The 25,936-nt window shown below is 43.6% G+C and overlaps 1 protein-coding gene across 2 annotated transcripts in view; it reads left to right on the top strand.

Moving 5' to 3' along the window:
• LOC115155665 (calcium/calmodulin-dependent 3',5'-cyclic nucleotide phosphodiesterase 1A) overlaps nucleotides 1-25,936 on the top strand; it is an 85,728-nt gene that overhangs the window by 21,816 nt on the left and 37,976 nt on the right. Inside the window, exon 1 of one of the 2 annotated variants that reach the window (XM_029702521.1) lies at nucleotides 10,424-10,803. The exons of the other annotated variant lie outside the window; for it this stretch is intronic. Coding sequence (XP_029558381.1) covers nucleotides 10,751-10,803 — 53 coding nt within the window. The 5' untranslated portion in view covers nucleotides 10,424-10,750. Of the gene's footprint in view, nucleotides 1-10,423; nucleotides 10,804-25,936 lie in introns of those variants that run through there. 2 annotated transcript variants of the gene reach the window in all.

The raw sequence follows: 25,936 nt of genomic DNA, 5'->3' as shown, positions 1-25,936 counted from the left end.
TCTTTCTCACTCACAACATCAGATCATAGTAAATGGCTTTCCTCCCTCTCTCCATTTGCTGGAAAGGGTCATCTCTAGGTTTTCAAACAATATCAAGAAAGTTGAAACTTGGGATTTATTTGGATCCTCAAACAAGCCAAAAAGGATATGTTTTGCGCTTCTGAAAAAAGTATGGAAAAAAACATGGTAAAGCAAATATAGCCCTGTATTCCATGCACCACAGCCAACACCAATATTGGGCTGGCTCAGGCCCAACACTGACCAGTCACTGAGATTCTACATGGTTCTGGGTTGCTAAAATCAGCAATAATAATATATTTTTGCTTTTATCCAAAGCAACTTTCACACACACACACACACACACACACACACACACACACACACACACACACACACACACACACACACACACACACACACACACACACACACACACACACACACACACACAGCCCCTGAGCTGAGTGCAGTGCAGAAGTAGGCCAAGTTATTTAGGGCAGGATGCTCACCCTCAGCCTTAACCCACCACTGTCTGGCACATAACTTACACAAGTGGCACAGCTAACTCTATGTAGGGATGAGAGAAGAAAGGGAGGAGGGAAGGGAGAGAGAAATGGGGATGGGGGATTTAGAAAGAAAGAGTGCAAGAGACAGACGAGATCAGAGAGAGCCAGAGAGATAGGTGAAAACTAACAGCCAGCAAGACAGAAGTCTTGGGGCACCTTCATGGCCATTCATTCAGTAGAGCTAGGGATTCACCACCAGTAAAGGCGTCACTATTCTTCAGTTTGGCTGACGGCTAGCCGAAGTTGGCTAGGTGAACCGAACAAGTATGCTCGCATACTCCCTTAGATCTTCGCTTGAAAAATGATCAAAAAGCACAATAGTACTGTTTGTCCATTTTGAGACGCCATAGCCAGGGCTCCCGAGTGGCGCAGTGATCTAAGGCACTGCATCTCAGTGCAAAAGGTGTCACTAGAGACCCTGGTTTGAATCCAGGCTGTATCACATCTGGCTGTGATTGGGAGTCCCATATGGAAATGTACAATTGGCCCAGCGTCGTCCGGGTTTGGCCGGGGTAGGCCGTCATTGTAAATAAGAATTTGTTCTTAACTGACTTGCCAAGTTAAATAAAAAAATACACTTCCTCAAAATAGTCAGAATTAATCTAAGATAAATCTGTCATTAATTTTGACGTTTTTGCCAAGGGGATCTTAGTCGCGCAACTTTACATTACAGCTAATGAAAAGGAAAATTTTTGCATGAAAATTAGTCGTCTCTTGTTCAATGACAGCAAATACTTTATTAAAGAATCCTACTGTTGACCAATCACCGACAAAGGGGTGTATAATTTGTGTGCCCGAACAGCCCCAAAAAAACTCACGAAGTCCAAAACAAACAAAAATGTCTTCATAATATATGCACGAACTCTACCGAACTGGTTCGGCTGGGAAGCATGTGAACTCCTTAACACACCTCTATCCAAAAATACCCATCTCTTTAAAATCAAATCATAATTAAATCAGTGTTTATTGGTCACGTACACAGATTTGCAGATGTAATTGCAGGTGCAGCGAAATGCTTGTGTTTCTAGCTCCAACAGGGCAGTAATACCTAGCAATACAAAACAATACACACATAATCCAAAAGGTAAAGAAAAAAGAAAAAAGAAATTAAGAAATATCAGAACAAGCAATGTCAGAGTCCAGAAAATAAATATAATTGTTAGACAGCCATTTTCAAGTCTTGGCATAGTATTGAAGTCGATTTACAGTACCAATCAAAAGTTTGGACACACCTACTCATTCAAGGATTTTTCTTTATTTTTACTATTTTCTACATTGTAGAATAATGTGAAGACATCACTACTATGTAATAACACATATGGAATCATGTGGTAACCAAAAATTGTTAAACAAATCAAAATATATTTTAGATGTTAGATTCCTCAAAGTAGATTCAAAAACATGTGCTGGCGCACACCCAGAATATTCCTCAAAGTAGCCACCCTTTGCCTTGATGACATTCTTTCAACCAGCTTCACCTGGATCGCTTTTCCAACAGTCTTGAAGTGTCACGTCCTGACCAGTAGAGGGAGTATTTGATATTGTAGTTTGGTCAGGCCGTGGCAGAGGGTTAACCGTTGCATTTCGGTTCATTTAAAAAAAATCAAGACTGCCCAAATGTGCCTAATTTGTTTATTAATAACTTTTCATGTTCAAAATTGTGCACTCTCCTCAAACAATAGCATGGTATTCTTTCACTGTAATAGCTACTGTAAATTGGACTGTGCAGTTAGATTAACAAGAATGTAAGCTTTCTGCCAATATCAGATATGTCTATGTCCTGGGAAATGTTCTTGTTACTTACAACCTCATGCTAATCGCATTAGCCTATGTTAGCTCAACCGTTCCGTTGAAGGGACACCGATCCCGAAGAAGGGGCCGTGACTAAGGTTCAGGGCAGGGTACTGGGTGGAGGCCGGCTAGTAGTAACGATTTAACAGTCTGATGGCCTGAAGTTAGAAGCTGTTCATCAGTCTCTCAGTCCCAGCTTTGATGCATATCTCCACCTTCTAAATGATAGCGGGATGAACAGGCCGCGGGTCGGGAGGCTGAGGTCCTTGATGATCTTCTTGGCCTTCGTGTTACACCGGGTGCTGTAAATGTCCTTGAGGACGATGCGTTGGGCTGACCGCACCACCCTCTGGCGAGCCCTGCGGTTACGGACGGTGAAATTGTTGTACCAGGCGGTGATAAAGCCCGATAGGATGCTCTCAATGGTGATTCTGTAGAAGCTTGTGAGGATCTTAGGGGCCAAGACATATTTCTTCAAGTCATCAGTGATGTGCACGCAGAGGAAGTTAAAGCTTTTCACCTTCTCCCCTGTGTCCCCGTTGATGTGGATGGGGGCATGCTCTCTCTGCTGTCTCCTGTAGTCCACGATCAGCTTCTTTTGTTTTGTTGATGTTGAGGTAGAGGTTATTTTCCTGGCACCATTCCGCCAGGCCTCTCACCTCCTCCATGTAGGCTGTCTTGTTGTTGTTGGTAATCAGGCCTAGAACTGCTGTGTCGTCAGCAAACTTGATGACTGAGTTGGAGACGTGCATCGCCACGCAGTCATGGGTGAACCGTGAGTACAGGAGGGGACTGAGCACACACCCTGTGGGGCCCTAGTGTTGAGGATCAGCATGGCGGAGGTGTTGTTGCCTACCTTCACCACTTGGGGTTGGCCCTTCAGAAGTCCATGACCCAGTTGCACAGGGAGGGGTTCAGACCCAGGGCCCTGAGCTTACTGATGAGCTTGGTGGGCACTATGGTGTTGAAGGCTGAGCACTATGGTGTTGCCATCTATCCATGGTTTTTGGTTTGGATAAGTTTGAATCTTCACAGAGGGAACAACATCCTCTATGCACCCCCTGATGAACCCAGTCACCGAGTCAGTGTATACATCAATACTATTCTTAGAGGTGACCCAGAACATTTTCCAGTCCGTGTGAACAAAAAAATCCTGAAGCATAGATTCTGATTTGTCAAAACAACATTGAACAGTCCTTACCATGGGTGCTTCCTGCTTAAGTTTCTCTCTGTAGGTGGGGAGGAGCAGAATGGAGGAGTGATCTGATTTGCCGAAGGGAGGGCGTGGGGGGTCTTGTAGCCATCCCGGAAGGGAGAGTAGCAATGATCCAGAGTCCTTGATGCACGTGTAGCACAGGAGATGTGTTGATAGAATTTCGGAAGCGTTTTCCTCAGATTTCCTTTATTAAAGTCCCCACCTACAATAAATGTGGCCTCAGGATATGCGGTTTCTAGTTTGCACATAGTGTAGTTCCTTAAGAACCGTCGCAGGGGGTTCCTGTATGTTACTCCAACCGCTAGCGGGACACCTGTCGACAACATCTGGTGAAATTGGAGGGTGCGCAATTCAAATAAATATATATCAAACATTTATGAACATACAGGTATCTTATATCGTTTAAAAGCTTAAATTCTTGTTAATCTAACTGCATTGTCCAATTTACAATAGGCTTTACAGTGAAAGCATGCGATTGTTTAAGGACGACGCCCCACATCAACATATTTTTCAACCAGCACAGGCTTCATAAAATCACAAATAGTGATTAAATAATCACTTACTTTTTGAAAATCTTCCTCAGTTTGCAATCCCAAGGGTCCCAGCTACAACATGAATGGTCATTTTGTTAGATAAAATGCTTCTTTATATCCCAAAAAGTCTGTTTAGTTGGCGCTATCGATTTCAGTAATCCACTCGTTCAACATGCAGACAAAGGAATCCAAAAATCTACCGCTAAACTTTGTTAAAACAAGTCAAACTACGTTTGTACTTAATCCTCAGGTACCCTAAAATGTAAATAAACTCTAATATTTTATACGGAAAGAAGTATGTTCAATAGAAAAGTAAAATTAGCTAGTGCACGTCCTCTTCCTCTCGCGCCCACAGACTGATTTCCAACTGTGACTCCCGGTGCCAAAACTCAAAATTCTTCTGATTTTGGAAGAAACAAGCCTGAAACCTTGAACAAAGACTGTCGACATCTACTGGAAGCCATAGGAATTGCAATCTGGGAGCTGGAATTACATTGGACCCATAGCTTTCCATTGAAAGAGCTTAGGATCTCAATTTTTCTAAATTCTGGTTGGTTTTTCTTCTGATTTTCAGCTACCATATCAATTGTGTTATAGTCTCATACATTATTTTAACATTTCTACAAATTTCAAAGTGTTTTCTATCCAATGATACAAATTATATGCATATCCTGGCTTCTGGGCCCGAGTAGCAGGCAGTTTACTTTGGGCACGTCAGTCAGGCGGAAATTCTGAATTCTGAAATTCAGCCTGACTTTCACTACACTGAGAATTTGAGTGGAACTGGAAACAACAGATGACCCTTTACACAATGGGGTGGCAGGTAGCCTAGTGGTTAGAGCGTTGGGCCAGTAACTCAAAAGTTGTTAGATCAAATCCCTGAGCTGACAAAGTAAAAATCCCCTGAACAAGGCAGTCAACCCACTGTTCCTAGGCTGTCATTGTAAATTAGAATCTGTTCTTAACTGACTTGCCTAGTTAAATAATAAATTAACACATGCATACACAGAGACACTAACTCTCCCTTGAGGCAACAGGAAAACAGACTTTAAATGCAGTACTGTCCAGAACCTTGAGCCAAAACCACACCATGACAACTATACACCCTACCATGCACTTTATCAGTACACCCCCACCACCTGTGTGACTGAGACAAACTTAGTTGGAACTGCAAGGTTTTTGTGGAGAGAGGGGAAGGTTTTTGTGAAGTCAGTTCAATACCACAGCAGTCAGCAGTACCCTTCTAAAGGGAGTCGCAAAGCTGGCTGGCTGGTGGGAGGAGAGGAGCGAGCGCTTCCATGTTTCAGCTTTCTAGTTTATAAGAGTTGCGTAAGTCATTGTGATGCCACTGCCAGTACATATTTTCCACTCTGAATTGAGCTTTGAACTGAGCTTTTTAGTTCCTTCCCGGCTAGACAACAGACAGTTGTGCTGAAAGACCTACTGAACAATAGTCGCTGATGACAGACTGTTAACATATCGAATAGCTAGCTAGCAGTCGTAGGGTTGTCACCTGGCTGAGCTAGGTAGGCCATGCAAGGTTTAATTCTTAGTTCCAATATTCTTGTAGTTCCTTGTCAAGTTTTCCCATGTGATATCGTGTCAGGTTAAGTATAGCCTGGAATATTTTCTGTCTGTTACAGCCTGATATAGCCTGTGATATTGTGTCAGTTGTAGCAAATATTAGGCCTAGCCTATATGTCATTTCATACAGGCTTGTCGGTCAGCCAGTGCCCCTCAGCCATGGAACAGTAGGGTAGTACAGTATCTACAGTGCATTCGGAAAGTATTCAGACTACTTGACTTTTTCCACATTGTTACGTTACAGCCTTATTCTAACATTAAAAAAAAACATCAATCTACATACAATACCCCATAATGGCAAAACAGGTTTACATATACATAAGTATTATTATGACGTTTACATAAGTATTCAGACCCTTTAGTCAGTACTTTGTTGAAGCACCTTTGGCAGCGATTACAGCCTCGAGTCTTCTTGGGTATGACGCTACATGTTTGGCACACCTGTATTTGGGGAGTTTCTTCCATTCTTCTCTGCAGATCCTCTCAAGCTCTGTCAGGTTGGATGGGGAGCATTGCTGCACAGCTAGTTTCAGGTCTCTCCAGAGATGTTCAATCGGGTTCAAGTCTGGGCTCTGGCTGGGCCATTCAAGGACGTTCAGAGACTTGTCCCGAAGCCACTCCTGCGTTGTCTTGGCTGTGTGCTTAGGGTCATTGTCTTGTTGGAAGGTGAACCTTCACCCCAGTCTGAGGTCCTTCATCTTTCCCTCCATCCTGACTAGTCTCACAGTCCCTGCTGCTGAAGAACGTCCCCACAGCATGATGCTGCCACCACCATGCTTCACCGAAAGGATGGTGCCAGGTTTCCTCCAGACGTGCCGCTTGGCATTCAGGCCAAAGAGTTCAATCTTGGTTTCATCAAACCAGAGAATATTGTGTAGCTCAGTTGGTAGAGCATGGTGTTTGCAACGCCAGGGTTGTGGGTTTCGATTCCCACGGAGGACCAGTACGGAGAAAAAATGTATGAAATGTATGCATTCACTACTGTAAGTCGCTCTGGATAAGAGCGTCTGCTAAATGACTAAAATGTAAATGTTTCTCATGGTTTGAGAGTCCTTTTGGCAAACTCAAAGCGGGCTGTCGTGTGCCTTTTACTGAGGAGTGGCTTCTGTCTGGCCACTCTACCATAAAGGCCTGATTGGTGGAGTGCTGCAGAGATGGTTGTCCTTCTGGAAGGTTCTCCCAACTCCACAGAGGAACTCTAGAGCTCTGTCAGAGCGACCATCGGGTTCTTGGTCACCTCCCTGACCAAGGCCCTTCTCCCCTGATTGCTCAGTTTGGCCGGGCGGCCAGCTCTAGGAAGAGTCTTGGTGGTTCCAAACTTCTTCCATTTAAGAATGATGGAGGCCACTGTGTTCTTAGGGACCTCCAATGCTGCAGAAATGTTTTGGTACCCTTCCCCAGATCTGTGCCTCAGCACAATCCTGTCTCAGAGCTCTACAGACAAATCCTTTGACCTCATATCTTGGCTTTTGCTCTGACATGCACTGTCAACTGTGGGACCTTATATAGACAGGTGTGTGCTTTTCCAAATCATGTCCAATCAATTGAATTTATCACAGGTGGACTCCAATCAAGTTGTAGAAACATATCAAGCATGATCAATGGAAACAGGATGCACCTGAGCTCAATTTCTAGTCTCATAGCAAAGGGTCTGTATACTTATGTAAATAAGTATTTCTGTTTTCACTTTGCCATTATGGGCTATTGTGTGTCGATTGATGAGGAAAACATTGTATTTAATCCATTTTAGAATAAGGCTGTAACGTAACAAAATATGGAAAAAGTGAAGGGGTCTGAATACTTTCTGAATGCTCTGTACATGTTAGAATCACCTTTCGCAGCAATTACAGCTGTGAGTCATTCTTTTAACTTCTCTAGGGCCAGTGGGACGATTTCGTCCCACCTACGTAACAGCCAGTGGAATCCCGTGGCGCGTTATTCAAATACCTTAGAAATGCTATTACTTCAATTTCTCAAACATATGACTATTTTACACCATTTTAAAGACAAGACTCTCGTTAATCTAACCACACTGTCCGATTTCAAAAAGGCTTTACAACAAAAGCAAAACATTAGATTATGTCAGCAGAGTACCCAGCCAGAAATAATCAGACACCCATTTGTCAAGCTAGCATATAATGTCACATAAACCCAAACCACAGCTAAATGCAGCACTAACCTTTGATGATCTTCATCAGATGACAATCTTAGGACATTATGTTATACAATACATGCATGTTTTGTTCAATCAAGTTCATATTTATATCAAAAAACAGCTTTTTACATTAGCATGTGACGTTCAGAACTAGCATACCCCCCGCAAACTTCCAGTGAATTTACTAAATTACTCACGATAAACGTTCACAAAAAACATAAAAATTATTTTAAGAATTATAGATACAGAACTCCTCTATGCACTCGCTATGTCCGATTTTAAAATAGCTTTTCGGTGAAAACACATTTTGCAATATTCTAAGTAGATAGCCCGGCATCACAGGGCTAGCTATTTAGACACCCACCAAGTTTAGCCCTCACCAAAGTCAGATTTACTATAAGAAAAATGTTATTACCTTTGCTGTTCTTCGTCAGAATGCACTCCCAGGACTTCTACTTCAATAACAAATGTTGGTTTGGTTCAAAATAATCCATAGTTATGTTCAAATATCCTCTGTTTTGTTTGTGCGTTCAAGACACTATCCGAAGTGTAAAGAAGTGTGACGCGCACGACGCGTTTTGTGACAAAAAAATTCTAAATATTCCATTACCGTACTTCGAAGCATGTCAACTGCTGGTTAAAATCAATTTTTATGCCATTTTTCTCGTAAAAAAAGCGATAATATTCCGACCGAGAAAGCGTGTTTACGTTCAAAGAGAGAGGAAATTAAAAAATGGGGTCACCTCGTGCACGAGCCTCAGTCAGATTGTCCTCTGATAGACCACTTACCAAAGGCGCTAATGTTTTTCAGCCAGGGGCTGGAATTACATCATTCAGCTTTTTCCCGGGTTCTGAGAGCCTATGGGAGCCGTAGGAAGTGTCACGTTACAGCAAAGATCCTCAGTTTTCAATAAAGAGAGTCAAGAAGAACAAGAACTTGTCAGACAGGCCACTTCCTGTAAGGAATCTTCTCAGGTTTTTGCCTGCCATATGAGTTCTGTTATACTCACAGACACCATTCAAACAGTTTTAGAAACTTTAGGGTGTTTTCTATCAAAACGCCAATAATTATATGCATATTCTAGTTTCTGGGCAGGAGTAATAACCAGATTAAATCGGGTACGTTTTTTATCCGGCCGTGTAAATACTGCCCTCTAGCCCTAACAGGTTAAACAGCTTTTCTTTTCCTCCTGCTTTCATTAAGTGTTTCCTGTAAGCTGACAGGAAAATGGCATGGAAGTGCTTGATTAGATATTGTTTGTTGTTATTCGTTTTTTGATTGAGAATTTTCCCGATTATGCTATTTTCTGATTAATCAAGTTATGGGGTCCATCAGGACATGCAACGGGGGTTGAAACTTTAACTAATACTTAGGCCCACACCAAAGGCTCCATTGAGATTTTTTTTTCAAAGCGCATCCACTCATTAGATCAAATCTTTATGAAAGGAAAATAGAGTTGATTTACTGATTAATGAGTTGTTAACAAAATATGTGTTGATTACAGCCGTGCTGTAGTGGTGTTGATTCTCCTGAATGTCCTAAATTGTTTGGCAAACTCATTTTGAATACAGTCCAAGTAGCACACTCAATATTTGCTGTGTCACATGGACACGTTAGCACTTACAAAATGTCTCATGTTGTGCACAACAGTGAATTTGTGAAGCAGGACTTCCTGGGCAGTTCTTGCTTTTCCCCCAAAACCCACATTTCTGTGTGTGCGCGAGTGTGTTTGCAAGTGTGTGTGCTAGTGTGCATGTGCTTGTGTCTGTGTGTGGAATGTCTTCCATCAGAAGGATAGAGTTTTAGTGTTTGTTTCCAGCTCCAGAAAGAATGGCCTTCTGCTGCTCTGCTAATTAACCTGTGGAGTCCCAAATAGCACCCCATTTCCTATATAATGCACTAGTTTTTGACCAGGGACCATAGGGCTCTATGTAGGGAATAGGGTGCCATTTGGGATGCATTCCCGATGTTGGTGATGTTTATCATAAGTTTCCTCCAGTTGGGCTGAGGAGAGAGCGTGCCTCAGCTTCACATAAGTTAAACAACCCAATCTTCTGTTGATTAAACCATCGCAAGGCCAGGCCGCCCACCGCTCTGTGGTCCCCCTCCCCCTACGCACACACACACTCGCACGCACACACACACACACACACACACACACACACACACACACACACACACACACACACACACACACACACACACACACACACACACCTTACCAGAAGTGAGGCGCTTTGCTTTGCATTGCATTGCACCATCCACACATAATTCCGGCAGAATAAAAGCCAGATTGTGATTTAATGACCATGTTTTGACGTTCAGCCAGCCCTTCTGACCAGCCTCTATCCCGAACATTTGCGGGACAGCTTGAAGTTGAGGCAGCAGTCTCCAAAACTTTCTGTGTGTGACGAAGTTGAGTGATATTGGGAATGCTGCGGGGTTCAAATCTCTCCTATCAGGGGAACTGTTCTGTAGGTCACTCACACTCGCACACACACACACACACAGGTTTGAGTCCAGAGGGTGAGTGGCCCGCAGAGATAAAGACAATGTGTGAGTCTATGCGTGTGTTTGTGTTCCTGTGTGTGCGTGTGTTTCCGTGTCATTCCGAGCTCCTCTGGCTCTCTGTCTGAGAGTAGAAAAGCAACACTGTGATGTGGCCTCTATAACCTTTCTTACTGAGCTGTCAGAGATAGAGAGGGAGAGAGAGAGCAGAGAGAGGGAGAGCAGGGAGAGGGGCAGGACCAGGGACTAGGGGGACTAGCAGGGACCAGGCAGGACTAGTCGTCTCAGTCTCAGAGCAGCACAGTGCAACGTGAGGAGAGGAGCAGCTGGAGACAGCCCAGCCTCACACAGAGCTCCCTGCTCCTATCCCCAGCCCAGTCTGGACTCACACTTTAAATGGAAGAGTGTGTCACGATCAAGAGGAAGCTTCTCCACAGACCCGTCTTCAGGTAAGACAGAAAGAGCAACCGTCCATCCCGACGAAATTACAACTAGCAAAGTCTCTCTACCTACCTGGATGCTGACCCTCCTGCTACTACTGCGTCCCTTTGACAAAGCAATTACCCAAATGGAAAATACTACTACTAGGTCTTTCTACCTACCTGCCTGTTGCCTCTCTTCCCTGCTGCCTCTCTTCCCTGCTCCTGTGGAGTGTGAAGGACAATATTAAACTACTAGTTTGCTCTCTCTGTCCTGCGTGGGTGGAAGGTAGCCTAGCAGTTAAAATCATTGGGTCAGTAACCAAAAGGTCACTGGTTTAAATCCGTGCACCGACTGAAAAATCTGGTGATGTGCCTTCTAAGAATTAAAAACATATACACTCAGTATATCAATCATTAGGAACATCTTCCTAATATTGAGTTGCACCCCCCTTTTGGCCTCAGAACAGCCTCAATTCGTTGGGGCATGGACTCTCCAAGGTGTCGAAACTGTTCCACAGGGATGCTGGCCCATGTTGACTTCAATGCTTCCCACAGTTATGTCAAGTTGGCTGGATGTCCTTTGGGTGGTGGACCATTCTTGATACACATGGGAAACTGTTGAGCATGAAAAACCCAGCAGTGTTTTGGTTCTTGACACAAACCAGTGCGCCTGGCACCTACTACCATACCCCGTTCAAAGGCACTTAAAGATTTTGTCTTTCCCATTCACCCTCTGAATGGCACACATACTTCTTTAACCTGTCTCCTCCCCTTCACCTACACTGATTGAAGTAGATTTAACCAGTGACATCAATAAGGGATCATAGCTTTCACCTGGATTCACCTGGTCAGTCAATGTCATGGAAAGAGAAGGTGTTCTTAATGTATACTCAGTGTACATTCCGTTCTCAGCGTCACCAAAATGCTATCCTCTATCTTGTTAAGTATGTTCTGGGGTGTTGGCCGCGCCCACCAAATGACCACACCTGATCTTAATGAGTGCTAGTTTCCTTAGAAATGGGGTCGGTTTGAATAGACTAAAATGAAAAGCTTTGTTTGGGTTAAAGAAAACATGGCATGCTAGTGCTATCCTGGTGGCACAGTGGGCTAATTCCATGGATTGACAACAGAAGATCATAGGTTTGAATTTCACTGATGCGTGCCACAATAAAAAATGTATGTTTGCATAATTAATGCCTAAGCAAATTCATTTCCATCTCTGCTTGGAGTTCAAAACAGTTAACCTAAGCTAGCAGTGTTATTAAACGTCTTATTGTAATGTGTTCTCAGAACGTTCTTTAATTACCTTCAAATAACCTATAATTTCCGTTCCGAGAACGTTAATAAAACCTCCCAGGAAAACCTTCAGGGAACCATAGTAAAACATTCTCAAACTCCCTTCAACCTAAAAATGTACGTTCTCAGAAGGCCCAGTCAGGAAACCTATGGCTTCGTTTACAGAACCAATGGGAACATTCCCACAACTTCCAAGGAACCAAATGTGCTCGATGGGTATGTTGCAGTAATTAGAGTCCTATATCATGGCTTGATAATTCCCAGAGCTCTCTTTCGCTGTTATTGCACACCCTCCAATTTCTGTGCGTGTGTAGGCTGTGTGAGTGAGTGAGAGAAGGCTTTGTGAGTGCGTGAGAGAAGGCTTTGTGAGTGCGTGAGAGAAGGCTGTGTGAGTGCGTGAGAGAAGGCTGTGTGAGTGAGTGAGAGAAGGCTTTGTGAGTGAGTGAGAGAAGGCTTTGTGAGTGCGTGAGAGAAGGCTGTGTGAGTGCGTGAGAGAAGGCTGTGTGAGTGAGTGAGAGAAGGCTGTGTGAGTGAGTGAGAGAAGGCTGTGTGAGTGAGTGAGAGAAGGCTGTGTGAGTGCGTGAGAGAAGGCTGTGTGAGTGCGTGAGAGAAGGCTGTGTGAGTGAGTGAGAGAAGGCTTTGTGAGTGCATGAGAGAAGGCTGTGTGAGTGCGTGAGAGAAGGCTTTGTGAGTGAGTGAGAGAAGGCTGTGTGAGTGAGTGAGAGAAGGCTTTGTGAGTGCGTGAGAGAAGGCTTTGTGAGTGAGTGAGAGAAGGCTGTGTGAGTGAGTGAGAGAAGGCTTTGTGAGTGAGTGAGAGAAGGCTGTGTGAGTGCGTGAGAGAAGGCTGTGTGAGTGAGTGAGAGAAGGCTTTGTGAGTGCGTGAGAGAAGGCTGTGTGAGTGAGTGAGAGAAGGCTTTGTGAGTGCGTGAGAGAAGGCTGTGTGAGTGAGTGAGAGAAGGCTGTGTGAGTGAGTGAGAGAAGGCTGTGTGAGTGAGTGAGAGAAGGCTGTGTGAGTGCGTGAGAGAAGGCTGTGTGAGTGCGTGAGAGAAGGCTGTGTGAGTGAGTGAGAGAAGGCTTTGTGAGTGCGTGAGAGAAGGCTGTGTGAGTGCGTGAGAGAAGGCTTTGTGAGTGAGTGAGAGAAGGCTGTGTGAGTGAGTGAGAGAAGGCTTTGTGAGTGCGTGAGAGAAGGCTTTGTGAGTGAGTGAGAGAAGGCTGTGTGAGTGAGTGAGAGAAGGCTTTGTGAGTGAGTGAGAGAAGGCTGTGTGAGTGCGTGAGAGAAGGCTTTGTGAGTGAGTGAGAGAAGGCTGTGTGAGTGAGTGAGAGAAGGCTTTGTGAGTGCGTGAGAGAAGGCTGTGTGAGTGCGTGAGAGAAGGCTTTGTGAGTGCGTGAGAGAAGGCTTTGTGAGTGCGTGAGAGAAGGCTGTGTGAGTGCGTGTGAAGGCTGTGTGAGTGAGTGAGAGAAGGCTGTGTGAGTGCGTGAGAGAAGGCTTTGTGAGTGTGTGAGAGAAGGCTTTGTGAGCGAGTGAGAGAAGGCTGTGTGAGTGAGTGAGAGAAGGCTGTGTGAGTGCGTGAGAGAAGGCTTTGTGAGTGCGTGAGAGAAGGCTTTGTGAGTGCGTGAGAGAAGGCTTTGTGAGTGCGTGAGAGAAGGCTTTGTGAGTGCGTGAGAGAAGGCTTTGTGAGTGCGTGAGAGAAGGCTTTGTGAGTGCGTGAGAGAAGGCTTTGTGAGTGCGTGAGAGAAGGCTTTGTGAGTGCGTGAGAGAAGGCTTTGTGAGTGAGTGAGAGAAGGCTTTGTGAGTGAGTGAGAGAAGGCTGTGTGAGTGCGTGAGAGAAGGCTTTGTGAGTGCGTGTGTAGGCTGTGTGAGTGCGTGAGAGAAGGCTGTGTGAGTGAGTGAGAGAAGGCTTTGTGAGTGCGTGTGTAGGCTGTGTGAGTGCGTGAGAGAAGGCTGTATGAGTGCATGAGAGAAGGCTGTGTGAGTGCGTGAGAGAAGGCTGTGTGAGTGCGTGAGAGAAGGCTGTGTGAGTGCGTGAGAGAAGGCTGTATGAGTGCGTGAGAGAAGGCTGTGTGAGTGCGTGAGAGAAGGCTGTGTGAGTGCGTGTGTAGGCTTTGTGAGTGCGTGAGAGAAGGCTGTGTGAGTGCGTGTGTAGGCTGTGTGAGTGCGTGAGAGAAGGCTGTGTGAGTGCGTGTGTAGGCTGTGTGAGTGCGTGAGAGAAGGCTGTGTGAGTGCGTGAGAGAAGGCTGTATGAGTGCGTGAGAGAAGACTGTGTGAGTGCGTGAGAGAAGGCTGTGTGAGTGCGTGTGTAGGCTGTGTGAGTGCGTGTGTAGGCTGTGTGAGTGCGTGTGTTTCAAAGGAGTAGGAAGTAGAGTAAACTAACTACTCCTGTCTGTTTTCTGTTGTGGTTATACGGTCATTAGAAGCAGAACATTGTGGCATGGTTCATTGGCAGGGACCGTTGTTACAGACAGGTTGCTAATGGCTATTTACCATGTAAAACAGGAAGGAGGGAGGGCTGGTAAAGAGTTGCAGCTGTGCAACAGGTCCCTGCAGCCACATCACACCATTCGACGTTTGTCCAGGTCCCCAGGACATCGGGAAATGCCTTCAATACCGTCCACTATGGGCAACCTGAGCACATACTATCATCACGTAGGCTCGCAGCTTGCTATGGTGTAGTGGATATGGATAGAGGAAGGTGTTTAAACAGCGCACCTCGGCTGAAAGGATACTAGGTTCAATCCCAGTGCTAAATACTCGTTTAAATTGGTTCTGTTTGAACCTGAACCGGTTTGAATTCCTTGAACAACCGTCAAGTTGTTTATGGTTAACCTTAACCCTTACCCAGGGGTGTAGTACTGCCGGAGTGCAGAACAGCGGAGCTCCCTCACTTTTTTAAATTTGGGAATACACAGAGCTGGTAAAACTATTCCCGGAAAATGTATTCTGATAAATTCTAAATAAATTATATTTCATTATTACAAAAATTCCATGAAAAACGATAGAATGACAACCAAATAAATATGTATAGCAGCCTAGAGGTATAAATGGTGGTTTCTTCCCTCTTCTCTCTGGATTTATGGTCACTACTTGGTCAATTGATTTGATAGCATGTTTAATCTATGCAAATTCATTTTATGAATTGATAGTTCAACTCTCTGTTATCTTTTATTCTATAATAGGGTGTATTGTAGACGTGTTCAAGCTAACCAAATCAAAGTTTATTTATGATACAGTGTGTAAGCTCCGAAATACAGTAAAATAACTACTCGCAATAAAGCTCTCCTCGCAAACAGTGCAATTATATATGTATTAATTTACATTAGGTTATAGCCTACAAATAGCTATACCACGTAGTCGTAGGCCTATTAGGCTGTAGGCCTACTGCTAATTATTGTTGTTTGTTCCTGAACTGGCCAAATGGCAGAGTTATCCTTCAGCTATCTTTCAGCACCACAAGTTGGTTCAACTTCTTTACCATCATTGTGCGATCCTATTGCTGTCCTTGCAGCCCCACGAAGTACGCTCCAATCGCTTAAAATGACATCTCATCAAGAACTGTTGCCTACCCCTAATATTCATACTCATCCCTTATTATTATTATTATTATTACAAATAGAATATTATCACTTCTCACAATGGTGCTCGTTTAGTAAAGTTAGATCAAAGCTGAATGAATCAATGGCTCACAAGGTCACATAATGATACATTTGCATTTTACATAACAGAACCGAATATAATAGCATAGCATAGTACAAACAAAATATAAGAAAGGCTACTAGTTTGTTAACACCATTTGCTCTAATTCGCTCACAAAACAGTCATTCAAGAGATCAATCAAATGATTGGCATTGAGATTCAGGCTGGATGTTTCACTGGTAAAACGTGACAAATTATCATTCACGACTGACAATGTGTCACAACTGTCGTCTGAAGAAGTGGACCAAAACGCAGCGGAGTTAGTGTTCGTCATATTTAATCAAACTGAACACTATACAATTTAACAAACAAGAATAACTGACAGCCAACACAGTCCTGTCAGGTGCAAACACAATGACAAGAACAATTACCCACAACCCCAAAGAAAAACACACACTACTATATAGGACTCCCAATCAAAGGCAACTCAACACACCTGCCTTCAATTGGGAGTCCAACCTCAATTAACTAAACATAGAAAAACAAAAACTCTGCCACGTCCTGACCAAAACTAATACAATTACGCCCTCTGCTGGTCAGGACGTGACACAATGATGATGGCCTATTTTGAAATTAGGTAGCCTATGCCAAACTTGGTGTTTGATGGTATTAAAAATATATCATTTTGTTTAGACAATATGTGTCGGCATAGGCAGAAGTTACGATTGGACGATGCATTTTATGCATATTCTATAATGATAGACAATTCAATTGGCTACATCTGTCTGTACACACTTTGATTGAAGAAATGATGATGTCAGTAGCTAGGTTTCCATTCAATTTGCGACAGAATTTCATGCGAATATGTTCAATTCCCATGTACCGAATGAAAAATACAAGTTAAATGGGTTTCCATCGCATTTTCAACTCTGATGGTTTTGTCACAAACACGGTTGCATTATATAGAAAATGTGCCCACTCTGGTCTTGGCACATACGCTCTAGCCAACAGGTCTTGGCACATATGCTCTTGCCAACAGCTCGCAGATACAGTGCAGGTATGCTACTTACATTATGAGATTATTATGGATAAGAGCGATATTATTTGATTTGTCAAACGGTAGCCAAGCATCGATCATCATGTCACCAGAATAAGACCCTCGATATTTATTGGAAAGGAGCAACAAGCTCATCACCTTGCAGCAACAAGCTCATTCACCACCCTGTGAAATTCATGAAAAGATCCCACCATGTGAACGAACTAATTGTCTATTGGCATTTACACTGAACAAAAATATAAATGCAACATGCAACAAGTTACAGTTCATATAAGGAAATCCATCAATTGAAATCTATTCATTAGACCCTAATCTATGGATTTCACATGACTGGAAATACAGTTGGTCATAGATACCTTAAAAAAATGGCAGGGACATGGATAAGAAAACCAGTCAGTATCTGGTGTGACCACCACTTGATGTAGCTACCGTGACACATCTCCTTCACATAGATTTGATCAGACTGTTGATTGTGGCCTGTGGAATGTTGTCCCACTCGTATTTTAAGGGCTGTGTGAAGTTGTTGGATATTGGAGGGAACTGGAACCCGCTGTTGTACACGTCGATCCAGAGCATCCCAAACATGCTCAATGGGTGACATGTCTGGTGAGTATGCAGGCCATGGAGGAACTGGGACATTGTCAGCTTCCGTGAATTGTATACAGTTCCTTGCGACATGGGGCCATGCATTATCATGCTGAAACATGAGGTGATGGCGGCAGATGAATGACACGACAATGGGCCTCAGGATCTCGTCACGGTATCTCTGTGTTTTCAAATTGCCATCGATAAAATGCAATTGTGTTCGTTGTCTGTAGATTATGCCTGGCCATACCATAACCCCACCGCCACCATGGGGCACTCTGTTCACAACGTTGACATCAGCAAACCGCTCTCCCACACAACATCATACACACTGTCTGCCTTCTGCCCGGTACAGTTGAAACCGGGATACATCTGTGAAGAGCACCCTTCTCAGTGGCCATCGAAGGTGAACGTTTGACCACTGAAGTCGGTTACGACGCCGAACTGCAGTCAGGTAAAGACCCTGGTGAGGACGACGAGCACACAGATGAGCTTCCCTTAAAAAGTTTCTGACAGTTTGTTCAGAAATTCTTCGGTTGTGCAAACCCACAGTTTCATCAGCTGTCCGGGTGGCAGGTCTCAGATGATTCCGCAGCTGAATAAGCTGTATGTTGAGGTCGTGGGCTGGTGTGGTTACATGTGGTCTGCGGTTGTGAGGCCGGTTGGACGTACTGCCAAATTTTCTATAACAACATTGGAGGTGGCTTATGGTAGAGAAATGAACATTCAATTCTCTGGCAACAGCTCTGGGGGACAATCCTGCAGTCAGCATTCAATTTGCACGCTCTCTCAAAACTTGAGACATGTGTGGAACTGTTTTGTGTGACAAAACTGCACATTTTAGAGTGGCCTTTTATTGGCCCAGCACAAGGCGCACCTGTGTAATGATCATGCTGTTTAATCAGCTTCTTGATATTCCACAACTGTCTGATGGATGGATTATCTTGGCAAAGGAGAAATGCTCATTAACAGGGATGTAAACAAACGTGCACAACATTTGAGATAAATAAGCTTATTGTGCGTATGGAACATTTCTGGGATCTTTTATTTCAGCTCATGAAACATGGGACCAACACTTTACATGTTGCGTTCATATTTTTGTTCAGTGTATAAAATTGTACCTGCATCAGCCCAGTCATGACTGTTTTCATGTGCCAGGTAATTCATCCGCATGAAATGATTGGATGGAAACATGGCTATTTACATTTTGATTTCACGCTCCCTCACCTAAAAAAATAGCACTACACCACTGCCCCTACTACCTTTTCACACCCCTTGACTTTTTCCACATTTTGTTGTGTTACAGCCTGAATTTAACATTGATCAAATTGAAATGGTGTGTCACTGGCCTACACACAATACCCCATATTCTCAAAGTGAATTATGTTTTTTGAAATGTTTACAAATTAATAAAAATGAAAAGCTTTTAGTCACCAAGTATTCAACCCCTTTGTTATGACAAGCCTAAATATGTTCATGAGTAACAAATTGCTTAACAAGTCACATAATAAGTTGCCTGGACTCACTCTGTGTGTAATAATAGTGTTTAACATAATTTTTTTATGACTACCTCATCTCTGTATCCCACACCTACAATTATCTGTAAGGTACAATGGTGACCCCTCATTCAAGGAAGGTGGGGCCACCTGTTTTGAGCCCCACCTTTTAAGCAAAAAATAAACAATAAACAATGTGTCACATATCAGTTTGCAAACACTGTAAAATGAAACTAAAAGATCATTGAGTTAATAAAGCCGCATACAAACTTGTTCTCTTTTTTGCTTTCTTGAGTAATGCAGCTCCAAAATGCAGGTGTTTCAGCCTAGCTCTGCTTTCTGTGGTGGTGGGGCAGCCAGCGTAAAATATGGAGCGTAGGGGTTGGCAATGTTCTCTGGTTGCATTGTGATTGTATTGTATGCTGCTGCATAAGTTATGTAATATACCAGGGAAATATGTATACTGTATCTAAGAAAGTAATACTAAGTGTATGTTGTGTAGTAAGCTGTTAGTAGCCCATGTGCCTCACCCTAATAATTTGGTCCCTTTTCCGTTCTAAATTTTGCCTACTGTTCTGACGTGGTGCTGCACATGTAGACTATAGCCTGTTTTAGAGAAACTCAATTAGTATTTGGTAGCATTGCCTTTAAATTGTTTAACTTGGGTCAAACGTTTCGGGTAGCCTTCCACAAGCTTCCCACAATAAGTTGGGTGAATTTTGGCCCATTCCTCCTGACAGAGCTTGTGTAACTGAGTCAGGTTTGTAGGCCTCCTTGGTCGCACACGTTTGCCCACAAATGTTCTATAGGGTTAAGGTCAGGGCTTTGTGATGGCCACTCCATACCTTGACTTTGTTGTCCTTAAGCCATTTTGCCAAAACTTTGGTAGTATGCTTGGGGTCATTGTCCATTTGGAAGACCCATTTGCGACCAAGCTTTAACTTCCTGACTGATGGCTTGAGATGTTGCTTCAATATAGCCACATAATTTTTGTACCTCATGATGCCATCTATTTTGTGTAGTGCACCAGTCCCTCCTGCAGCAAAGCACCCCCACAACATGATGCTGCTACCCCTGTGCTTCACGGTTGGGATGGTGTTCTTTGGCTTGTAAGCCTCCCCCTTTTTCCTCCAAACATAATGATGGTCATTATGGCCAAACAGTTCTATTTTTGTTTCATCAGACTAGAGGACATTTCTCCAAAAAGTACGATCTTTGTCCCCATGTGCAGTTGCAAACCGTAGTCTGGCTTTTTTAAGAAGCAGTTGCTCCTTCCTTGCTGAGCGGCCTTTCAGGTTATGTTGATATAGGACTCTTTTTACTGTGGATATAGATACTTTTGTACCTGTTTCCTCCAGCATCTTCACAAGCTCCTTTGCTGTTGTTCTGGGATTGATTTGCACTTTTCGCACCAAAGTACGTTCATCTCTAGGAGACAGAACGCGTCTCCTTCCTGAGCAATATGATGACTGCGTGGTCCCATGGTGTTTATACTTGCGTACTATTGTTTATACAGATGAACGTGGTACCTTCAGGCATTTGGAAATTGCTCCCAAGGATGAACCAGACTTGTGGAGGTCTACAATTGTTTTTCTGAGGTCTTGGCTGATTTATTTTGATTTCCCCATGATGTCAAGCAAAGAGGCACTAAGTTTGAAGGTAGGCCTTGAAATACATCCACAGGTACACCTCCAATTTACATTTTTTACATTTTAGTCATTTAGCAGACGCTCTTATCCAGAGTGACTTACAGTAGAGTGCATACATTTTATTACATTTTAAATACTGATAGGCTAATTGACTCAAATGATGTCAATTAGCCTATCAGAAGCTTCTAAAGCCATGACATCAGTTTCTGGAATTTTCCAAGCTGTTTAAAGGCACAGTCAACTTAGTGTATGTAAACTTCTGACCCACTGGAATTGTGATACAGTGAATTATAAGTGAAATAATCTGTCTGTAAACAATTGTTGGAAAGATTACTTTTGTCATGCATGAAGTAGATGTCCTAACCGACTTGCTGAAACTATAGTTTGTAACAAGAAATTTGTGGAGTGGTTGAAAAACAAGTTAAAATGACTCCAACCTTAGTGTATGTAAACTTCCGACTTCAACTGTACACTTTGGATGTTGTATCAATACACCCAGTCACTACAAACATACAGCCTTCCTTCCTAACTCAGTTGCCGGTGAGGAAGGAAACCGCTCAGGGATTTCACCATGAAGTCAATGATGACTTTAAAACAGTTACAGAGTTTAATGGCTGTGATAAGAGAAAGCTGAGGATAGATCAACAACATTGTAGTTACTCCATAATACTAACCTAATTGGCAGGGTGAAAAGAAGGAAGCCTATACAGTATAAATGTATTCCAAAACATGCATCCGGTTTGTAACAAGGCACTAAAGTAATACTGCAAAAAATGTGTCAAAGCAATTCATGTTTTTTTCCCAAATGCAAAGTGTTATGTTTGGGGCAAATCCAACTCAACACATTACTGAGTACCACTCTCCACATTTTCAAGGATAGTGGTGGCTGCATCATGTCATGGGTATGCTTGTAATTTTTCAGGATAAATAAGAAATTGAATGGAGCTAAGCACCGGAAAAATCCTAGAGGATAACCTGATTATCTGCTTTCCACCAAACACTGGGAGATTTCAGCAGGACAATAACATAAAACACACGGCCAAATCTACAATGGAGTTGATTACCAAGAAGACAGTGAACGTTCCTGATTGTCCGAGTTGCAGTTTTGACTTAAAGCTGCTTGAAAATCTATGGCAAGACCTGAAAATGGTTGTCTAGCAATGATCAACAACCAATTTGACAGAGCTTGAAGAATATATATGTAAGGGCAAATATTGTACAATCCAGGTTTGCAAATCTCTTAGAGACTTACCCAGAATGACTCAGAGCTGTAATCGCTGCAAAAGGTGAATCTGAAAGTATTCAGACCCCATCCCTTTTTCCATATTTGTTACGTTACAGCCTTATTCTAAAATGGATTAAATAAAATGTTTTCCTCATCAATCTACACACAATAGACCATAATGACAAAGTGAAAACAGATTTTTTTGCAAATGTATTAAATAAAAAGAGAAATACCTTATTTACATATGTATTCAGACCCTTTGCTATGAGAAATTGAGCTCAGGGGCATCCTGTTAACATTGATCACCCTTAAGATGTTTCTACAACTTGATTGGAGTCCACCTGTGATTAACTGGACATGATTTGGAAAGGCACAAACCTGTCTATACAAGGTCCCACAGTTGACAATGCATGTCAGAGCAAAAACCAAGCCATGAGGTCAAAGGAATTGTGTCGAGGCAGGAATTGTGACGAGACAGGATTGGGTCGAGGCACAGATCTGGGGAAGGGTAGCAAAACATTTCTGCAACATTGAAGGTCCCCACAAACACAGTGGCCTCCATTATTCTTAAATGGAAGAAGTTTGGAGCCACCTCTGCCTAGGGGTTGCCCCCCGGCCAAACCCGATGGTCACTTTGACAGAGCTCCTCTGTGGAATGGGAGAACCTTCCAAAAGGACAACCATCTCTGCAGCACTCCACCAATCAGGCCTTTGTGGTAGAGTGGCCAGACAGAAGCCACTCCTCAGTAAATTACAGTCTGCCTGAAGTTTGCCAAAAGGCACCTAAAAGACTCAGACCATGAGAAACAAGATTCTCTGATCTGATGAAACCAAGATTGAACTCTTTGGCCTGAATGCAAAGCGTCACGTCTGGAGGAAACCTGGCACCATCGCTACTGTGAAGCATGGTAGTGGCAGCATCAACTGGGAGACTAGTCAGGATGGAGGGAAAGATGAACCGAGCAAAGTACAAAGAGATTCTTGATGAAAACCTGCTCCAGAGCGCTCAGGACCTCAGACTGGGGCGAAGGTTCACCTTCCAACAGAACAACGACCCTAGGCACACAGCCAAGACAACGCAGGACTGGCTTTGGGACAAGTCTCTGAATGTCCTTGAGTGGCCCAGCCAGAGCCCGGACTTGAACCCGATCAAACATATCTGGAGAGAGCTGAAAATAGCTGTGCAGTGATGCTCCCCAGTCAACCTGACAGAGCTTGAGAGGATCTGCAGAGAAGAATGGGAGAAACTCCCCAAATACAGGTGTGCCAAACTTGTCGCATTATACCCAAGAAGACTTGAGGCTGTAATTGATGCCAAAGGTGCTTCAGCAAAGTTCTGAGTAAAGGGTCTGAATACTTATGTAAATGTGATATTTCTGTATTTACTTTTCAATACATTTGCAAACGTTTCTAAAAACATGTTTTCACTTTGTCATTATGGGGTATTGTGTGTAGATGGGTGAGACAAAAAATATATTTAATCCATTTTGAATTCAGGCTGTAACACAACAAAATGTGCAATAAGTCAAGGGGTTTGAATACTTTCTGGCACTGTACGTTCCCCCACCCCAACGAACATTGAATATTTAATTGAGCCCGAGATCTTGTTGCTCTATGTGCTCTATGGGAGAGCCCCAGTCAGCCCAGGCACATCAATATTTAGAAGCTACTTCACTTCATAATCTGCTGTTTTAAAGATGTTTCAAAGCACTTGTTTCTCAGGGGTAGGAAGTGTTCTTACGCTGTTCAGAATGAATCTGCACTGAGTCTGACAGAGTCTGACAGGTTTTCCCAAGTCCATCTACTTTACGTCAGAAGGTTCAACCCCCTTGACTTTTTCCACGTTTTGTTGTGTTACAGCCAGAATATGAAATTGGTTAACTTGAGATTTTGTGTCACTGGCCTACACACAATACCACATATTGTCGAAGTGGAATGATGTTTTTCTGAATTTTTACAAATTAATAAAACATTTAAATCTGAAATGTCTTGAATCAATAAGTATTCAACACCTTTGTTATGGCAAGCCTAAATAAGTTCAGGAGTAAAACATTTCTTGAAAATGTCTGTCTAGCAATCAACAACCAACTTGACTGTCTGATCAACAACCAACTTGACAGAGCATGAAGAACTTGAAAAAGAATAATGTGCAAATATTGTACAATCCAGGTGTGCAAAGCTCTTTGAGACTTACCCAGAAAGAGTCACAGCTGTAATTGCTGCCAAAGGTGATTCTAACATGTATTGACTCAGGGGGTTAAGAACAGCTTCCTAATATTGAGTTTCACCCCCTTTTGCCCTCAGAACAGCCTCAATTCATCGCGCATGGACTCTACTACAAGGTGTCGAAAGTGTTCCACAGGGATGCTGGCCCATGTTGACTCCAATTCTATCCCACAGTTGTGTCAAGTTGGCTGAATGTCCTTTGGATGGTGGACCATTCTTGATACACACAGGAAACTGTTGAGCGTGAAAAACCAAACAGCGTTGTAGTTTTTGGCACACTCAAACCGGTGCGCTTGGCACCTACTACCATACCCCATTCAAAGGCACTTACATCTCCACTTCTCAATGGCACACATACACAATACATGTCTCATTTGTCTCAATGCTTAAAAATCTTTATTTAGCCTATTTCCCACCCTTCATCTAAATTGATTGAAGTGGATTTAACAAGTGGCATCAATAAGGGATCATAGCTTTCACCTGGATTCACCTGGTCAGTTTATGTCATGGAGAGAGCAGGTGTTCCTGTACACTCAGTGTGTATAATGGTGTGTATAGACAGTATGGACAGTATATGAATAGAAAAGTTGTGTACAGCAGTAGTTATATAGGATGAGCCATGACTAGAATACAGTATATATACTGCTCAAAAAAATAAAGGGAACACTAAAATAACACATCCTAGATCTGAATGAATGAAATAATCTTATTAAATACTTTTTTCTTTACATAGTTGAATGTGCTGACAACAAAATCACACAAAAATAATCAATGGAAATCCAATTTATCAACCCATGGAGGTCTGGATTTGGAGTCACACTCAAAATTAAAGTGGAAAACCACACTACAGGCTGATCCAACTTTGATGTAATGTCCTTAAAACAAGTCAAAATGAGGCTCAGTAGTGTGTGTGGCCTCCACGTGCCTGTATGACCTCCCTACAACGCCTGGGCATGCTCCTGATGAGGTGGCGGATGGTCTCCTGAGGGATCTCCTCCCAGACCTGGACTAAAGCATCCGCCAACTCCTGGACAGTCTGTGGTGCAACGTGGCATTGGTGGATGGAGCGAGACATGGTGTCCCAGATGTGCTCAATTGGATTCAGGTCTGGGGAAAGGGCGGGCCAGTCCATAGCATCAATGCCTTCCTCTTGCAGGAACTGCTGACACACTCCAGCCACATGAGGTCTAGCATTGTCTTGAATTAGGAGGAACCCAGGGCCAACCGCACCAGCATATGGTCTCACAAGGGGTCTTAGGATCTCATCTCGGTACCTAATGGCAGTCAGGCTACTTCTGGCGAGCACATGGAGGGCTGTGCGGTCCCCCAAAGAAATGCCACCCCACACCATGACTGACCCACCGCCAAACCGGTCATGCTGGAGGATGTTGCAGGCAGCAGAACGTTCTCCACGGCGTCTCCAGACTCTGTCACGTCTGTCACGTGCTCAGTGTGAACCTGCTTTCATCTGTGAAGAGCACAGGGCGCCAGTGGCGAATTTGCCAATCTTGGTGTTCTCTGGCAAATGCCAAACGTCCTGCACGGTGTTGGGCTGTAAGCACAACCCCCACCTGTGGACGTCGGGCCCTCATACCACCCTCATGGAGTCTGTTTATGACCGTTTGAGCAGACACATGCACATTTGTGGCCTGCTGGAGGTCATTTTGCAGGGCTCTGGCAGTGCTCCTCCTGCTCCTCCTTGCACAAAGGCGGAGGTAGCGGTCCTGCTGCTGAGTTGTTGCCCTCCTACGGCCTCCTCCACGTCTCCTGATGTACTGGCCTGTCTCCTGGTAGCGCCTCCATGCTCTGGACACTACGCTGACAGACACAGCAAACCTTCTTGCCACAGCTCGCATTGATGTGCCATCCTGGATGAGCTGCACTACCTGAGCCATTTGTGTGGGTTGTAGACTCCGTCTCATGCTACCACTAGAGTGAAAGCACCACCAGCATTCAAAAGTGACCAAAACATCAGCCAGGAAGCATAGGAACTGA

The sequence above is a fragment of the Salmo trutta genome, chromosome 20, assembly GCF_901001165.1.
Source record: "Salmo trutta chromosome 20, fSalTru1.1, whole genome shotgun sequence".
In the NCBI taxonomy this organism is placed as follows: Eukaryota; Metazoa; Chordata; class Actinopteri; order Salmoniformes; family Salmonidae; genus Salmo; species Salmo trutta.
Note: the sequence above shows the minus strand (reverse complement) of the source record. Positions and strands in the feature narration are given on the sequence as shown.